Raw genomic sequence first — 19,368 nt, 5'->3', positions numbered from 1 at the left:
CAGGCAGGCCAATGATTTTAGAGCACACTGATGCAGTGTGCTGCAGTCTGTATAGCAGCAATCTTCCACTCTTGCTAATTAATCAACCATAGAGAGACAGAATTTTCATTCATTAGAAATCCTGATACTTAGCCTCATCCACCCTAATTGTCAAAACTCTCATAAATCAGTTGTTAAACTCACAACACATAAATTATTTGTTATTATCTATCATCCACATAGCCCTTACTCAGAGTTTCTGATTTAGTGCTCAGTTCAGATAAAATAATTATTGTGGGTGATCTTGACATCCTTGCAGATGCTGAAAGTAAATATAGTTATGACTGTTGGAGCTGATTAATTTATATTTGAATAATAATTTTTTTTAAATTTATTTTGTTTGTAGAAAAGCTAATTCAACTTTTGCGAGATCTCGCAAAAGTTGATATTGGCTCGGTTTACAAGACATCACATATTCGCAAAAGTGCTCCGACGTTTTAGGAGATGTATGAAACTTTTGCGAGATCCCGAGTTTGTTTTGTGAGATCTTGCAAAAGTCCGTCTTAATTTTTTTTTCTCCCATGTCCGCTGCGGGGCTCCGAACTATTTACATTTTAAATGGGTCTAGCTTAAGTAACACAATAGGTCATGATGTTATGATGATAGGGCAACATCAGCAGTAACAGTTACCTGAAACATCAAATTATTTTATTATTTGGACATAAATTATGAATTTATATAATTATAAAAAAAAAGCACAGTTGACTAACTGTGCTCATTCACTTTGTGTGACCTGAGATAGGTTGCACTATTTCTGTTTTAGGTAAACATTTGGAAATGTTGCCATAAATGTTCTGGTGGCGACTGAACACTGAAATTAGTGATATCTTTTTTAAAATTTATTATTGTTATTATTTACAGGTGTGGAAAGTTACTGTGACGGCAGACCAGATGGAGCTCATTGTTATGGAACTTTGGGAGGAACTTTGGACATCAAACTGATGGACAGCACCTCAGAAATATTCAGATTCCAACTATTAAAAAATACATCAGTAATACAATTCAGGAGAAGCAACAGTTCTAGATATAATACGACAGATGAAAGATTTCTGTTTTATCCCAGTAATGGAACACTTAGGATACATAACCTGAGCAGTACAGACAGCGGTAAATATAACTTTTCAACCTTAAATTCAGATGGAAAAATATCCGCTGAGCGGACTTTACAAATTTTTATTCAAGGTAATTTTTCCCTGTATTACTAGATCGAAATTTAACATTGTTCTACTAATCCATATGCATATTTACAGTGTGTAAAAAGAAGTTTTGAACACAACACCAATTTTCTAAGTAAATCTAATTTTAAAAGTGGTATTGACATAAAATTCTCACCGGATGTCAGTAACAACCTGTCCAATCCACACACGTAAAAAAAAACAAACCACAGATGTCCATTAATTATGTTATGTGTAATATTGAGAAATGACAAAGGGAAAAAGGTGCAAAAAAGCATTGAAAATCATGACACCAGCTGAGATCTGTCAGCAATAATAAAGCAGTCCTGTCACTTAGTGCAAATTAATTTTAGGTGGTTCAGTTCCAACTGCTAACCAATAAAAAGGTGTCTTGTTACCAAGGTGTCACACAAGAAATCTCTCATAATGGGTAAAACAAATGAGCAAGACCTTCACAACCTTATTTTTTTAAAATAAAACATACTGATAGCATTGGTTACAGACAAAAATGTAAACTACTGAAGTTTACTGATCTCTGTTGAAGCCATAATCCTGAAGTGGAAAGAAAATAAGTTCACCCGGAAGATTTCAGACAGAGGAGTGAAAAGAATAATCCTTTGAGTTCTGATAGCTGGCCCTTCTCATAGGACCAGTTGAGGAGAGCTACAGAAAGACTTGGAATCAGCAGGTACAATTGTTTAAAACGATAAGTAATGCACTCAACCACCATGGCCTGTATGTGCACTCACCATGCAAGATTGCATTGCTGAAGAAGCGTGTTTAAGTTTACTAAACAAAATTTAGATAAGCCTGTGAAATACTGGGAAAATATGTCTGGTCAGATGAAACCAAAAATGAACTCTTTGGATACCATAATATATGCCATGTTTGAAGATCAAAAGGCACTGCATATCACCCCCAAAACACCATATCAACAGTGAAGTTTGGAGGTGAGAACATCATGGTGTGGAGCTGTTGTTCAGCATACGGGACTGGCATGCTGGAAAATGCACCAAGACATTTTTGACAAAATCTGCTGCCATCTACCAGGATGATGACGATGAAACGAGGGTGGACGTTTCAGCAAGAGAATGATCTCAAACACAAAGCCATGGAAAATCTAGAGTGGCCCAGCCAATCACTTGACCTGAATCACTTTGAAAATCTATGGAAAGAAATAAAGCTCAGAGATCATAGAATAGGGAGATTCTTGTGTGGAAGAATTGGCAAAATCACTCATGAGCAAGCATGCAACTGGTTTCTCCATACAGGACGCACCAACAAAGGCTTTTGTACAAAGTAGTAAATTCGGTAAGTGTGTTTTCTCTGTGTCATTTCTCTTTATTAAACATATCCTAATTTATGGAAATCTGTGGTTTGATTTCTTTGCGTGTGTGGATTGGACGGGCTTGTCACTGACATCTGGTGAGAATTTCACGGCAATAGTGCTAGAAATATATTACAAAAACTGGTCACTTATTCAATAAATAAATAATCTCTCTGTCTTCTCTATCTTATCTATGATAAATGTAGTTTGTGCTTTTGCTGTTCTTCATTAGAGGCTATAAAGTATGTCCAAGATTGTGTTTTAGCGTCAAAAGTCATCTGTTTGTGTTTCTCTTGGCTCCTGTGTCCTTTTATTTTTAGAAGGAGGTATTTTGCCAGTGATCTGTGGTGTTCTCTCAGCACTGGTGATTTTCTTAGTTGTGGGTGTAGCTGTCATCTGTTTTGAGAGGAGAAAAAACAAAACAAAAAAAGGTACAAAACTTGCTTTTCAATCACCTCACTCAGCCTTTTGCTCTTCTTGTAGATATACAGAATCACATTATGCTTCTTTTTTGAAGACACTTTTTTGCTTTCTTGCTAATGATTTCTTCATAATGTTATAATTTCATTGAAATATGTTGGTATTGCTAACCAGTCAGCTCTACTGCAGTAAAAACATGATCAAAACAGGTCAGAACAGCATGTTTCACAAAAACTATTACCCTAATGAATCACTGATGTTAATTTTATCTTGCTTCTATGCAGAGGAAGATGACCAGGAAGTAATGTACGCTGATGTTAGGATCAGGCAGCAGCAGGAGAAGCAAGTGAAGGGAAGAGAAGAGGAAGTGGAGTATGGCCAAGTGAAGCTTTCACAGTGATCTTATCAGACTGAACCAACGTGATGATTGTACAGAAAGATTGTTTGTGTCGCAAAATCCTTAAAATCAGGTGATTTAGATGGTCTGTGCATTTATACAGACTGCACCACTAAATGCCCACAGAGGGAGGAAGTGATGCTAAATCCCTAAACATCTTTTCTATCACAAAACGATTTTCTTTGCTTCATCTTTACTTTTGTATTATAACAGAGCATAAATTCATCATTTAAATGGAAATAATTCAAGTAAGAACACTGAAGTTTTGTATGAATTAAAGTGGAGCAACAGCTTTGAGCATGACAACACATCCAGATGTTACAGTTACAGAATATGAGAAAACTTTTTGTTTCGTGTTACTTGGTTTCATCAATGATTAATACTTTTTACTCTGTAAACAAAGACACACCACCTTTTTATTAAAGACAATTCAGATTTATTTATATAGAACTAAATCATAAAATATCAAAAAACCCTACAATAATACAGATATGAGCACGGCCAATTACTTGTTATAGTGACAATAATACCATATTGATAATGTTTTGTCATCAGTCTGGGATCTACATATGTGTTCGTTAGTGTTATGGTGTAAAAATCTCTTTATGCTAAATCAAAAATATAGTATTGTGAATAATGCTTCTATTATGCTAAAGATGTTTTTTGTTTTATTTTAATTGACTGGGTTTTTTATATATTTTGCTTCTCTATAGTTACACAGTCACAACATATTTGTAACATTGATTTTTGTGCATTTGGTGATTTACAGAAATTGCCATGGTCCCTGGGTCTCGGTATTGAAGTTTGGATTTTAGGTTATCTTTGGATTAGGTTTCCGTTATTTTTACTATTTAGTTTTCTGTTCACATAATAGTTTATTCCTTTGTCTGTATATGTTTTTTTTTCTAGCCTTTTCGTTTGTGCCATCGGTTCTTGGCTCTGATGACTTTAAATTTAGTTAGTTCCCCTTTCCAGTGTGTTCCTCCTTCTGTCTTATCTCTGTCCTTTTCTTTCAGTGTTTCCTCATTTCTGTCGACATCTCTCATGCTGTTTTCTTGTCTGCTTCCTCTAGTTACGCTCTTGTTTAACCGTTTAAAGACAAACTGCATCATGTTCAGTTTTTTTAAGAGTTTCTGAGACTTCAACATCATCAGTTTGTTTTTTTGATTCAGGCTTAAAGAGTTCAGTTCAGTTCATGTTCAGTTTTTCTTGATGAGGTTTTTTAGCTTTTCTTCCTGGCTTTGCTCTCACTGATCACCTGATTATCAGCCCATCTGTCTCCTTTTCTCTGACTAACTGATACTTTGACATGACTAAATGATGTAATTACTTTGTTTCTTATCTCTTTAGAGTCTGTTTCACTTACATGTTTTATCACCGTTAATGATTTACTCTTTTAGAAATAATTACACTTCTAAAATGTCAGTTGAATTGCCTTTTTTGTTATGATAAAATAATAATAAATAATTATTAAAGTTTCAGTGAGTAATCTCTATAATTTTTATGGTAAGCTGTGTGGAAGACAGGGGTCGGAGACTGAACACTTAACTAAAGATGGCAGCTTTATTGCTGGAAAAAATGAACTAAAACAACATCAAGGCTGAAAGAAACAAACAAAAGCTAAACTAAACCCAAGGATCTTGAATTTGACAACTAACGACTTGATGTGACTGGAGAACGTAGCACTAACACAACACCACATAGGAAAAATGGAGAACACGACAAAGAACAGAGGGAGACTGGTGATATGATATATTGTCATCCTTTTACAACAACATGAATGTACTATTGCTGTGTGGTTTATTACTATTACTGAAGGTTACTCGCCACCAAGCTAACATTGTTAGCTAGTGTCAGCTGAGGTTAGTTCATAAACTGCAGACTGTTAAACTTGATGGAAGCATTAACAAGAGTTTTTAAATCTGAGAGTCTTTAAATCTAGCTGAGATTGCTCAGCTGAGCAGAGAGACCGATCTTATCAGGGCTCAACTCAGCCAGGCAAAGGGCCTCGGGTCAGGGGTCAGAGAATCGCTCGACAGTGGCAATGAGAGAAGAGGGTTGAGCTGCAGAGAGTAACACCTCAGAGCGCTGCAGAGAGCAGGATGTCTGGGTCCAGCTGTAAAGAGAGGCGGAGCCAGCATGTGTGGACTCCTGAAGAACAACAGCTGACTCAACAGGTAAGATTTAAGGGGTTGTTTGAAGCTCTCTGAGAGCAGCTCACCTTTTAGAAGTGGAGTAGTGGCTGCTCTTATCCTCCCTTCATAGCGTGATGCGACAGGTGTGTCGAGGAATGAACTGCGCTGAGCCTTTAGGTGTTCTCCTCATTCAGATATAGTAATGATTCACATGCAGTGTGTGTCTTGTTTTTTGCTGGGGTTTTTTTTTTTTTTTGCTTAGGCAACATCACTCAACACTTTCAGTGCAAACAGAGTGGAGCAATGCCTCCTGGAGCTGAACAGGCAGAGCGCTGCAGCCCAAGGTCAACTGCTGGAAATAATCGAGCAACAGAAGCGAAGTGTTTCAGCCAGAGTCTCTCCCACTGTCTCCCCGATCCCAGCTTCTGCCTTCTGCCCGAATCCAGAATCCAGTGGGTAAAAGCAACATGTCGCTGTCTGTCTGGAGCACACATGACAGTTTAAAATCATTACACCTCATCTTTTGCAGCGGAACGCCTGCAGGCATCAGAGCGGGAGCTCCGGTCACACAGTGGTGGCGGTGAGGGTGAGAGGAGGTGAGTATCAGATCGGCTCAGAGAGGGATGTTATGACAAAGAACAGTAAGGTTATTTTCCAGCACCTTAAACAGACACAAGGTGATGATGTCAGGAAGAAGAACTGACTGAAGATCACATGATGTAGGTGATTAATTATCTTTGCTGCAGGTTTGCTGGCTCTGATGCATCTTCTTACAGTTTTGGAAGAGAAACTAGGGATGGCAAAACACAGGTACACACGCACGCACGCACGCACGCACGCACGCACGCACAACAGAAATGTTACCAAATAATAATTAACTCACCTCTGTTTTTTGTAGTTCCACTTGCCTTCTTATGAATCCTACAAGACACTGTTCTTTATATAGAGATCATTAAATACTGATCAGATATCAGTATTTGATGAAAGGTCTGCCCCTCACAAACTCCTCCCAGCTGACCCAGTTATAATGAGTTTGGTGGTAAAGATGTGTCGATAAAAATTATGAACCAAAATTTTTATCCGTATTCTGTTTACATTTAAAAAATATTGCTTATAGCACCATTTAATCTATTTAATAGCAGTATTTCAAAGCCCGAACTTATTTCAACATGAAATGCTATCACATATAGATTGTCTGCAGTCCAAAATCCAGTGTAACCTAAATTTGTTCCAGTATTATTCTTAAAGTGGTTTTAGCTGCAACACAAACAGTAAAGGCTTTAGAGTGAAAGTTGCTTATTTTTCTGGAATTGAAAACTCAGTTTCTATCTTTAGGGTTAAGACTGGAGTAAAGCCGTATCCACGCTGTACTGTTTAATCAATGCTTCTCTTGGGCACTTCAATCAGGCCGGTGTGAGAACACTCCTTCCACATCACTACAAACACACGGACTTTGCAACAAAAAAGTTTTTTTGCTCTGCTCCTCCCAAACTCCTCCCAAACTCCTCCCAATAACTGAGATGTCATATAAGATGTATAAGGAGTGTACATGAGTTTCAAATGAGTAATAAAAAAAACAAAAGTCAAAGTAGAATGGCTACACCACATGATTTCCCAGAAACCATGTGACTTAAGTTTCACCTTACTCATAAGCTCATTTATACCAACACGTATAAGTTTGTCTCCACCTGCTGGGCGGTGGCGTGTTTAGAGTGGAGGATGTAGTTGCAGCTGTCCTGCAGGAGGAGGTGGTGCAGGACAAGCAGAGCAGCAGATTTGTGAGTGTTTTGGACTTGAATTAAAAAGACCAAGACGTGCTGATGAGGCTGCTGTGTGAAGTAGAGACATGTATAAGGATGTGTATAAAGATTGGGTCTCGCTGTATTGCTCAGGCTGTGCTACAGCATCTATTCACAGGTGCGATCCCACTACTGAGCGACACAGGGGCTTTGACCTGCTCCGTCTCCGACCTGGGCACCCCTCCTTAGGTGACCTGGTGGTCCCGGGCTCCCCCGGGATCACCATATCGATGCCAAACTTAGTGCAGACACCCGATCGACATAGCCTGCTGCAGCTCAGAGCTCCTGAGCTCAAATGATCCTCCAACCTCAGCCTCCCGGTAGCTTGGATTACAGGCACACGCCACCGCACCCAGCGAGAAGCACTTAGGTTAACAGGGCTTTTAACCATGTCTGAGGTGACATCATGACACTAACCTGCTGCCCATCATTAGCAAAGTCGTAATGATGGGCAGCAAAGATGAGGAATGAATGGTGCACAGTTGTTATATGTAAGTTTTTAGAAAGCTCGTGGTTAACCCTAGAGCATTTTGTCACAATATCAAGAAGAGTAACGCTTCAATGTCAGAAGTGGGATTCAAGCCCACGCCTCCACGGGAGAGTGCAACCTAAACGCAGCACCTTAGACCACTCAGCCATTCTGACATTGCAGTGTCAGTTTGGTGGAGGTTACCACTGTTAGATACTTTGGAAGAAACAAACATTATCCCTCTCATAACACATATAGCAGCTGTTCAGCCATGGAAACGTAGTGCGAATAATCTACAATGTCATCCATATTGATCATTTGGCTGAATACTTTTAGGCAGGTTGCCATGACCTGACAGTTCACACACTTTTGCATCGGTTCCATGGTGTAATGGTTAGCACTCTGGACTTTGAATCCAGCGATCCGAGTTCAAGTCTCGGTGGGACCTGCTTATTGGGAGGTGAAACCATACTGCATGTCACGTAATGATAACTTGTGCAGGTTTTTGGTCGCCAAGCGGTCTAAGGCACTGCATTCAGGTCGCAGTCTTCTCTGGAGGCGTTTGTTTGAATATAGCAGCTATTCAGCCATGTAAACACATACTACGAAGCTCGTGGCGCCCACTTTCTGTGCTGACTTTGAGGTCGGAAGAGGTTTGGAGCTGTGCAGTTAGAGAGTCAGCAGAGTGTTTGTGACTTTTGCGCACAGGCGCACCTCAGCACTCGGATACTCCAATCTGTAACTTTGTGTGGGTTGTAACTGAATTTCAGACAGCTCTTTAGTACCACATAGTGACTGACAAGTGAAGGACCTCTTTAGTGATTGACAAGTGTTTTGTAAAGGCAGACGTCATGATTAGCTGCTTGATTTTATACACCTCTGACTGAAAGCACAATGTGCTAGAGAAGACATGCACTATGGTTTCATATCCCAAAAGCAAATCCCACTGGATTCGCTGGATTCAGAGTGCTAACCATTGCACCGTGGAACCACGACAAATCATATCAGCATTATTGTCGTAGTATTTTTAAATGGCTGTACAAGAAAAAGAACGCCAGATGCATTGGCTGCATTTTAAGATTAATAGTCGTATAAAACTTTGTTGGTCACAAAATTTGTAAACTTATGGACAAAATCTTTGCATACATTTTAAAAATGCACAATTTCTATTTGCATTTCAAGTTATGAAGATAATTTACTAAACATGTCTGTGGTTTTTACAGTAAGAAGAAAATATAACTACTACTAGGATTTTATGTTTTTGTGTGATTTCAGATCAGTTGTGTTAATACAGTATGTCAATGAAAAAATAACTGTAAATTCAGACACGTGAGGTTGTGCTGAAAAGAATGATACCAAGCAAGGCAAGGTAAAAAAAACAAAAAAAAAACAAAAAAACATTCAAACAAACAAACATTTACACAGTAAACATCTGAAATGATGACAGCCTTTCATATTTTCATACCATCACATGGGAAGGACCAGTCCTTATTTTGGGATAGTTGGAGTAAAAGATAAAGATTGTTTCAACTTGCTGAAAGTTATGACTTCACAAAATCTGGTTTTTAGCACATCAGTGTCAGTGTGAACAAATCCACCCTCTAGTGAATTTTATTACAATTATCTAGAATGTTGTTACATTCTGCATGATTACAAAATCCACTGCTGTCAGGGATGAACAGTGCACAACTCTCATAGTTGCCAGTTTCAAGTGTATTTTGTCACAACAGTAAGAAGTCTCCAAAGGTTGATTCTGTTCATCTGGATGTAGCGTTTTCAGTGGGAGAAACGTCTCGTCACTCATCCAAGTGACTTCTTCAGTCTCTGCTGACTGCAGGTTTCCCCAATCTTATAAACAGTATATTTGCATAATGACTGAAAGCAGCCCCCTGAAGGAACAGTGGGCTCGGAGGTCAGTTCCTTCATCATGATTATGCAAATTCTCATGACCATTGATCAAAGACCCATGAGTACCAGTAAGAAAGAAGTGCAAAAATTCAATTGTCAGAAGTGGGATTCGAACCCACGCCTCCAGGGGAGACTGCGACCTGAACACAGCGCCTTAGACCGCTCGGCCATCCTGACATATTGAAACTTGCTACTAGTTGAATAATCCCGCGCAGTTGCTGATTTCCATTCGATATACTTGTATGTTAAGTGCATGTAATAAACAAAAACAAATAAAAAATAATTACAAAGAAAATATATTGATTTAAAAGTTTGTGTTAAATGTTGTAAGTCAGATCGAAATAGAAAGATCAGGTGTGGGTGGACAGGAATGATTCGATGTCAACAACTTGATTGGATGGCCAAAATGTGAAATGTGACGTCCTGTGAGGGAAGCGTGAAAAAGCGTGAGCAGGTATAAAAATTAGGTAAAAAAAAGACATTCTGGGTTCTTCCATTTTGTCTTTTGCGAGATGAGCAGTTGGGAAGGTTGGATCTAAGAGGTTCACAGTTGAAAGTTCAAGCTGAGACGCTAGAGGGGGAACCACAGCCCAACCTGTGAACTGGTTTCAAATGAATGCCCAGCTGCTTTCCTGTTGGGTGATTTTCATCAACACAGAACACGGGGATAAATGCATTTTTGGTTCCATCCTCTCTCCTCACCAATAAAATAAGAATAAAATCTGCATTAGCTCAACGTAGTTTAGTCAGATAAGTGTTGTTTACATACATAATTGTTTGGCGACCATAAACATGCATGTGTTATCATCAAATTTTCATGGCATGCTGCTGTTACACATGTTACAGATTTAAAACAAGTGGGGCTTAAAACTTTACTTTGGAAGACATAAATATTATACTTCACAAAACACATAGCTGCTGTTCAGCCATGGAAACCCATACCACGATGCTCATGTTTGTTTGTTTTTTGATGTTAAAGACAGAGGAGGTTTAGTGCTGTACAGTTGTTGAGTCAGCAGCGTGTTTGTGACTTTTACTCTGTAACTTTGTGTGGTGTGCAACTGAATTTCACACAGCTCTTTAGTACTACTCTTTAGTGATTGACAAGTGTTTTGTAAAGGCAGACGTCATGGTTTGCTGCTTGACTTTATACGGCGTTCACTGAAAACACAATTCATACAGAAATTCAAAGTGCCAGAGAAGACATGTAGTATGGTTTCACCTCCCAAATATCAGGTCCCACCGAGATTAGAACTCGGATCGCTGGATTCAGAGTCCAGAGTGCTAACCATTACACCATGGAACCCCTGCTGTAGTGTTCATACTGTCAGGTCGTGGCAACCTGCCAAAAAGTATTCTGAATTAAGTAAGACTGGTTCCATCTAAACCCATGTCGGAGGTGGATCAGATGAGAAATAGTATATCCTCATGCGCAATTGTGCAGCCCAATAGTACCACTGAAAGTTAGGACCCTTAAGCCCATCCCTGTCAAATGGCAGATATAATAGAGTTAACCGAAGCCGATGGCGATGATTTTGCCAAATAAAATTGGTAATAATTTTCTTTAAGTTAAGAAAAAGACCTACAGGTACTGGTAGAGGGATATTCTGAAATAAGTAGAGGATTTTAGGGAGTACGCTCATCTTCACAATAATATGATATGGGTCGATTTGCCTACCTATCTACAACCTCTGCCGAAGCGGATGGCACAACACAGAAGAGCACAGAAGAGGTCAAGGCCCAGCCAAAAGTGAGTTTCAACAATGAGATGGGATTCATGATAAAAAATGAAAAATGTCAATGTGATGACATCCAAAGAGGGAGCTCGCAGTTCCCAGTTTTCATGCTGATGTTAAAGTCAGAGGAGGTTTAGAAATGTGGAGTCAATGAGTCAGGAGAGTGTTTGTGACTATTACGCACAAGCACAACTCAGCACTCAGACACCCCACCGTGTAACTTTGTGTGGTGTACAACTGAATTTCAGACCGCTCTTTAGCACCACATAGTGATTGACAAGTATTTGTAAAGGCAGACGTCATGGTTAGCTGCTTGATTTTATACACCTCTCACTGAAAACACAATTGTAGCACAGTTCTGGTGTGCCAGAGAAGACATGCCAAATGGTTTCACCTCCAAAAAGCAGGTCTCACCAATTTTTGAATTCAGATCACTGGATTCTAGGTCCACAGTGCTAACCATTACACCATGGAAGCACTACTGAACAAAAAAGGTATGACTACCAGATTGTTGCACTGTGACAGCACCATACCAGATGGAAACCAGAAAAAAAAAATGTGGGATAAAATAAGACAGATTATAGTTACTAAATGACTACAAATCACTTCAAATTTGAAAAAGGAAAGAAAATTAAAAGCAAAAAACAGAAATACATAAGAGAACAAAAGAAAAGAAAGACTAGCTCATAAGAGGGAAAAATTGATTGAAATGATCAAAAACCTCACCTTATGATAGTTCTTGTTTTAAATACAATATTTGAGTGAGCTGACTGGAATTTTCTCGATACTGTTAGATAATAATCATATATTGTTATATTTGTGTCTTTAAAAAAGATAATTCCTCAGTGGACAGTTAACTCCTGATAAACCTTTTTACAAGACAGTCATTCAAATCTGTGGTTATAACTTATAACACTTTAGTGTACTACTTAAACACTAAAGTGGGCCTCACATGAGATGTCAGTGCCAGCACCCTCTTCGTTGTAAATGTTAAATTCACCTTGAAGAGGTGATTGATCAGAAAAAAAAACGTACACTACTTTAAAAAGATGGTTCCCTCTAAAAGGATAAAGTCAAGCACCCATACCCCCACTTTAGGCATCAAAAGTTACATTTTTCCTTTAACACTGAAGACTCACAGATTTTACCAGGTCTTTACACACACACACACACACACACACACACACACACACACACACACACACACACACACACACACACACACACACACACACTCTCACATCTTTCAAGGCCAATTCTACACAGGTTGTCAGCTAGGCCCGAGTTAGGTCTGTATCTTAAAAATTATTTTAGTTGTTTATATTTTAGTTCTTATCTTATCAAACTCAGACATTAATAAAAAACATCACCATAGACATTTTCACTACTCAAACTTCACTACTACAGAGCAGTACATTTAGGTCAGGGGAACAATATCCCCAAATGATCACCTTCTGTCACCAGTTTTAGCTCACCTTTTTATATAAATAAATACATATTATTATATTATAATATATTATACATATATTTGTTTATGGGCAACATGGTGGTTATCACTGTTGCCTCACAACAAGAAGGTCCTGTGTTTAATTCCACCATCAGGCTGAGATCTTTCTGAGTGGAGTTCAAAAAGAATTTCTGTAGATTGAGGCCACTTACCTTTGTGGCCCACCAGGCCCCCCCACACCACTCTTTGGGAATCACTGTGGTAGATGTTTACTATTTACACTTAGCTATCATATGACTATTTAGTATTATTTTTCCTTTGCTGCCCACCACCAGGACCTGAGTGGAGCCCACCATCACTCCTCATAAAAAGCACAGAGGATTATTCTGAGGCAGCTGAAGAATTCACTGCCACACGACGATGAGCCTCACCAATCGAGTCCATCCTCACCTCCTCCATCACGGTGTGGTACGCTGGCCATTCAGGGACAAACAGAGACTGCAGTGCGTGTTGGCGCTCTGCTGAGAGGTTTGCTGCAGACTCCCATCTACGGACTGTACCCTCCAGACTGCGGCGGCAGCTCGATCTCAGCTGACTCTCACCTGGACACAGTCTGTTTGACCTGCTCCCTAGGCGGAGCTCCGTCCATTTCGCACCAGAATCTCTCGCCACAAACAGTTTCTTCCCCTGCTTTGACTGAACAATACCATGCTGTCCCCGCACTACACATGACTCACGTGTGCACTGCAGTGATCATGCACTCTGTAAACTTTCTACACACTCTTAATCCTCATGTATTATCATGTATATATACATATCTTCTCTTTCTACTAGCACTATACTTCTTGTTTGCACTGAGCACGCACAATTCCTAATGTGTAAACTCACATCTGGCAATAACCCATTTGATCTATCTGATTCTTCTAAAAAGATCATCTTCCTCCATCCACCCATCCCGTATCTGTACACCGATCCCTGTGTATATCGTCCTCCTCTACAAACATGAACCTACTCTGAGGTCTTCCTCTTTTTCTCCTGCTTGGTAGCTCCTTATCTTTGTCCATTGTATCCACTAGCCCTATTCTGGACATGTCCAAACGATCTCAGTCTCTTTAACTTTGTCTCCAAACTGGACAGTCTAAGGTGTCCAAATGAGAGACTCATTTCTAATCCTGTCCATTCTGGTCACTGCCAATGGAAATCTTAACATATTAAACTCTGTCACCTCCAACTCTGCGTCTTTTGTTTTTGTTATTGCCAGTCTCCAAATCATACATCATAGTAGGTCTCACTACAACCTTATAAACCTTCCTTTTTGCTGCTATTTACAAATAACCCCACACAGTCATGTCCACCCACTCCACTTGGCCTGCATGCTTTGCCTGTTTGCTTTGGATGATTGACCTGAGACATTTAAACTACTTCACCTTCATTACCTGTACTTGTTGCAGTGTCACTGTTACCCATTTACACACGTTTAGTCTGTCTTGCTTCTACTGACTTTTCATTCCTCTTCTCTTTAGAGAAAACCTCCACTTTTCCAGGCTGACTGTTCCCTACTCTCTAAACAGATCAAAATGTCATCTGCGAACAACATAAATCCACAGAGACTCCTGCCTGACCTCATCTATCAACCTGTGTATCACCTTCACAAATAGGTGGCTCCCATCTGATCCCTGATGCAATCCCACCCCTGCCTTGAACCCATCTATCTCATCACCTGCACACCTGCACACCATGCACTTGCTTTCTTTATCCATCGCATCACCCTCTCATAATCACATATTTGTATGCCACTTTTGACTTCCTCCTGCAATACCGCAGTTCTTTTCTTAGCACCCTATCATATGCTTTCTCTAGATATTCAAATAAACAGTGGAACTCCTTCTGACCTTCTTTATACCTCTTCAACACTCTCAAAGCAAACATCTATAGTGCTCTTTCTTTGCATGAAGTCATAATGCTGTTCACTGATTGTCACCTCTCCTCTTAACCTAGCTTCAACAACTCTTTCTCATATCTTCATGGTATGGCTCATGAACTTTATTTGGAAAATAGAATACAACAGAACAGAATAGAATAGCTCTTGGTTAACTCCTGCAAATTGTATATTTACATTTTATGCTGAATATATGTTGAACTGGTTATTTTGTGGCATTGCACTGTGGCAGAGTAAAAACTTATGAGATGCCCAACTAATGCCAACATGTACATTCTGATGGACGTGTGCGCATGGATGTAGTTGTCACTTCTATTTTTAGGGCAGAATAAGAAGATGTATACAAAATAAAAGTCAAAGTAGACTCACTGACTATAAAAGCCCTGCACCAAACACAGTTCCATCTCTGCTCTGTAAAGCAGGAAGTACCAATGCATGGGTCTTTTTTTTTGGCTGATGAGCTTTTCTCACTTGTAGCTCAGTGCTTACATACTACCTTAGCCTGTGCTGCTCTATGCATCCATTTAACTGTAAGTAAACTATTTACATTCATCTTTACCTTGATTAAACAATAGTTTACCTGATTCTTCTTATGTTCATGTTTATCATCACTCCTCATGCTAAAGGCCTGCTAATTAGCCTGAGGCTAATTAGAAAAGTGAAGATCTGTAATGTTTGCTTCCATCGCATAATCACGTCATGTTCATTTATTTATTGATTATTGTTGTTTATTATTTAGTTGTGTAGCTGAGATTCTCATATTGAATTCAGCCTCCTTTGGTAGACAAAAGGCTTCTTTGTTTGTTGGTCAGCATTGCCTCACCGTTTCATATTGTGCTCATGATTTGCATCCTTTTAGTAAGCTGCTTTTTCATAGGTTGTTTATATTTTATTCTTTCTATGCCAATTTGTTTCCTTCCTTTCAGAAAGCAAACTCTGCAAACTTACAAACATAAAATGATGTCTCTCTTGGACACCCTGTAAAGACTCTTAAGCAATAAAGCTCTCCCCACAGGAACAACTGTTTGTGACTTAACGTGTCACTTCAGATGTTGCATGTTCTTTCTCAAAAGTACATGTGAAGAAAGTATGTGTGCCTGACACACTTTTGAAAGTGTGTTTTGTCTAGATTTCGTTTTGCGTATAAAAGTGAGGGGGAAATTGTTTATTTGCATTTGATGGATATTTCTTGAAATCAGGTCACTACAAAACGCAAACAACTCATCTGAGTCTTTTTGTTGGCAAGCAGAAGTGAAAGTTGATTTCCTAACTTTGAAAATAACTAAATATATCATCTCCCGTTGACTGTTTCCTGTCAGTTAGGACTCAGGTTTGCAGCAGATTTACACCCAGATTTGTACATAATTTTCTAGAAGCTTGGAAAGATTAAAACCACACCGTGGATGAATGATGAGCATGGAACTGTTTTTTTTTATCATTGTGCTACTAGCAGGAGGAACTCAAGGTAAGATTGTCCTCATAAAGAAGCCAAACATTCACATTTGTAGTGTGAATAATTTCACCTCATGTTCTATTAAATGCATCTTCTCCAGCTCTCTTTCCAGTTGATGCGACCACATGTGACCTCAGGACGAGCACATGTCCATGCTCTCCTCTTCTTGAAGGAACTGTGTATATCCAAGTAATGACTGATGCTAGTGGCCGTGAAATGAAGTGTTTGAAGGTGCTTCCCAATGAGACAAAAACTGTGTTCAGTCTGAAGAAAGAAAAAATAATGACAGACAAGGAATTTAACAACAGACTAACGTTTATAATCAAGAACGGGACACTCAAGATCACAAACCTGAAGAAGAATGATTCAGGTCAATACAGCATTGAGATCTTTAATTCAAATGGAGTCCAAGAGAAAAACATTAATTTCACCCTGGATGTTAAAGACAACAGCAAAGTTGAAAGCAAGTTATGTAAGTTACTCTTTATTGCCTAGTTTTTATGTTATTATAAAGTTAATTACAAATGTAAGCATCATGTGGCAGTAGAACTGTTAAACACAGTAAACATCACTTGTGCAACATATGATAGAAGCTAGAATGGGGGAAAAACATATGGAAAGAAAGATGGAAATGTACAGTGAACAGAATAGAACAGAGTATATGTTGATGCAGTATTTGTCTCTCTATTGGTATTTGTGGTCATTTAGCCACACATGGGCTGCTATTCATTTTTATGATTTAATCATCTTTTATTACCCAGTAACTACCACCTAAACTCTAAAGGCACACTGAAACTTTCCACTTGGTCACTGATTATTATTAGTTGCATTAAATGAGAACATTAAGCTGTGAAGAAGAAATATTTTAGCAGATGCGGTTTTGTGACAGGAAATTTGCCCTTGTTCAGCACAAGTTTTCAGTGTGGCTTTTCTTCAGTGTGTAACACTACCAGCTCTGGTGTGGTATGGTCAGGTTTAGTGAAAGATAAAAAAAAGAATAATATTTATCTATCTACCAATTTCCGTCACAATGTGCTTCACAAAAAGAATGAAAAGAATAAAAGATAAGAACATGTGTGAATCAGAAAGTGTTAACATGCAAAGGCTATGGAAGAAACAAAGCTGAAGTTCTTAATACTTGTATGGAGGTCACTTAATGAAGTATTAAATAACATGTAATAATGTTAACTATTAGTTATATAGTAGTGAATCCTCAACCCCATAACAAGCTGACTTGTTTCATACGAGTATTAAGATCTTCCTTGTTGCAAATGCAGTTACATTTGCTTTAACATAAATTACTTCATAACTTAAATACTTTTAACTATTTTATTTTTTAATAAAATTATAATGTGTAAAAATATGTTAATTTTTTATGAAATTATCTGAATTGTTATTGTAAAGTAATAGTAACTTTAAAACAATGCTAATCAGCTCTGTCTAGAGCATCTATAAATATTATAGATGTTTGTAGAGCTCATGGATAGTGTCATGTGGTGTTTGTGAAGGACCCAAAGCACAGGCATTGGCTGATATGTGTGAGTGAGCTTTATTGAAGGAGAATGACATACAACCAATAGCGAGGGTGGTGAGAAACAGAACTAAGAAATGAGGAAACTGCACACAGGAGGGAGACACAGCTGAACCTAATGAATCTGATGAGACAGGGAGGATGCAAACTGAATACACTGACACAGACCTTCACAATAAAACAGGACACTCAACACACATGCAAAGACACAGACTAAGAAACACGGGCCTTACACAGAGGGAACACACCAGCAGGGAATGACAAGACACAGAGCAGAGGGAGCACAGGATAACATGAGGTGCAACGGGGCCAAAACCTAGGCCCTACAAATAGAAACTCAAAACATAGACAGCCATAACATGGAAAATAGATACTAAACAACTCCACATACTGGGCCACAGACCCAGGACTCTGACAGGTAGACCGGCAGGGAGGAGGAGGAACCTGCAGGGCAATGCAACACGGTTGAGTGTTTTCCCCCATTGTTCCAGTTTTCTTTCACCATCTCTTTATTTAGTTTAGTCACTAAAGTTACTTGATTAGTTTTAGAAAAAGATTGACGTGAAATACATCAACTCACATCGCTACATCTTAAGAAACAAGGCTTAAGGGTACCCAGTGTGTGGGGGTTGTGCCCAAACATTTATATATTTACAGTTAGTTAACCATAATAATACCAAAGTCTTACCAAAGTTTACGCTTGAATAAATTGTAAGTACTGTACTTATAATTATCACTGTGTTCTCTTCTCTCAGCACACAGTTTTCCTTACCTGAGGCTAGTCTTTGCTGCACTGGGATCTCCTCTGATAGCAGTGTCATGCTGTGTTGTGTATCGGGAACTGAAGCATCTTAAGAAGACTTCTAACAAGGCGGCCCATGATCAAAAGAGGTTAATAAACAATTACATAATTCCAGTGAATACCATCATTTGATGGGTAATTGTAAAAGTCTTTGTTTTGCTATAATTGTTTTTTCTTTCTTTCACAGCCTCAGGTTTGAAACAGAGAATATAAACCTTAAGTGTGAGTCTGAGCTTTAGTGAACAGACCTCTCTCATAATCAGCACTGGACACTGAACTGAGGATCAATGAAATAAAAATAAAAAGGAAATTCAAAAACAACAATCAGGAGTATGTCTGTGTAGGTTCTCAGTCATCCAGGTCATGGTAATCTAAGGAGCTTGGCTTGAAAGCAACTGGACTTCGCTGAGTTTCTTGAAGACGCTTCACCTCTCATCCGACAAACCTCTTCAGTTCTGAAACCAAATGGTGGAGTGTTTCACTTAAGAAGGTCTTTGACCCACTAATAATCATGTCCGTCATCATATGACCCAAGGTGTAAGTCATTACCATTACAACACCAAGTGTCTGCCACCTACAACCCAGTTTTTAGATCCTTTCCCAGGTTCCTCAATCCCTGCTTTGTCAAGTGATGGGTCACATAATAGTTTTAGGTAAGGGCTTAGGGTGGTTTCACTCAAAACCTCTGGTGGTAAGGACTCATGCTTTGTTTTTTTAAACACCTTGGCTCATGCAATGAAGCACACGATCAATCGTGGGTCAATGACGCTCATAAGGGACAACTCCTACCA

The 19,368-nt window shown here is 38.9% G+C and overlaps 1 protein-coding gene and 3 non-coding genes across 4 annotated transcripts; 2 read left to right on the top strand and 2 right to left on the bottom strand.

The window, feature by feature from the left end:
- The first annotated feature begins 8,137 nt into the window (after positions 1-8,137).
- trnaq-uug (transfer RNA glutamine (anticodon UUG)) lies at positions 8,138-8,209 on the top strand. The gene has a single exon. It is a non-coding gene; the product is annotated as a tRNA-Gln (tRNA).
- Positions 8,210-9,763: 1,554 nt separating this feature from the next.
- Positions 9,764-9,846, bottom strand: trnal-cag (transfer RNA leucine (anticodon CAG)). Its single transcript has one exon. It is a non-coding gene; the product is annotated as a tRNA-Leu (tRNA).
- A 1,057-nt stretch (positions 9,847-10,903) lies between these two features.
- On the bottom strand, positions 10,904-10,975 carry trnaq-cug (transfer RNA glutamine (anticodon CUG)). Its single transcript has one exon. It is a non-coding gene; the product is annotated as a tRNA-Gln (tRNA).
- Positions 10,976-16,075: 5,100 nt separating this feature from the next.
- LOC113029440 (uncharacterized) lies at positions 16,076-18,902 on the top strand. Its single transcript, XM_026180297.1, has 4 exons — positions 16,076-16,256; positions 16,345-16,716; positions 18,531-18,666; positions 18,765-18,902. Exons 1-4 carry the CDS (start codon positions 16,199-16,201, stop codon positions 18,814-18,816), a joined length of 618 nt encoding a protein of 205 aa, XP_026036082.1. The 5' UTR covers positions 16,076-16,198; the 3' UTR covers positions 18,817-18,902.
- The last annotated feature ends 466 nt before the right edge of the window (positions 18,903-19,368 follow it).

Source organism: Astatotilapia calliptera, chromosome 2, assembly GCF_900246225.1.
Source record: "Astatotilapia calliptera chromosome 2, fAstCal1.2, whole genome shotgun sequence".
Classification (NCBI taxonomy): domain Eukaryota; kingdom Metazoa; phylum Chordata; class Actinopteri; order Cichliformes; family Cichlidae; genus Astatotilapia; species Astatotilapia calliptera.
This window is presented reverse-complemented; position numbering and strand designations above follow the sequence as displayed.

Coding starts and splice junctions, on each gene's coding strand:
- LOC113029440 (XM_026180297.1), top strand. CDS start 16,199: ATGATGAGCATGGAACTGTTTTTTTTTATCATTGTGCTACTAGCAGGA. Junction 16,257..16,344: donor ACTAGCAGGAGGAACTCAAG/GTAAGATTGTCC, acceptor CATCTTCTCCAG/CTCTCTTTCCAGTTGATGCG. Junction 18,667..18,764: donor GCGGCCCATGATCAAAAGAG/GTTAATAAACAA, acceptor TTTCTTTCACAG/CCTCAGGTTTGAAACAGAGA.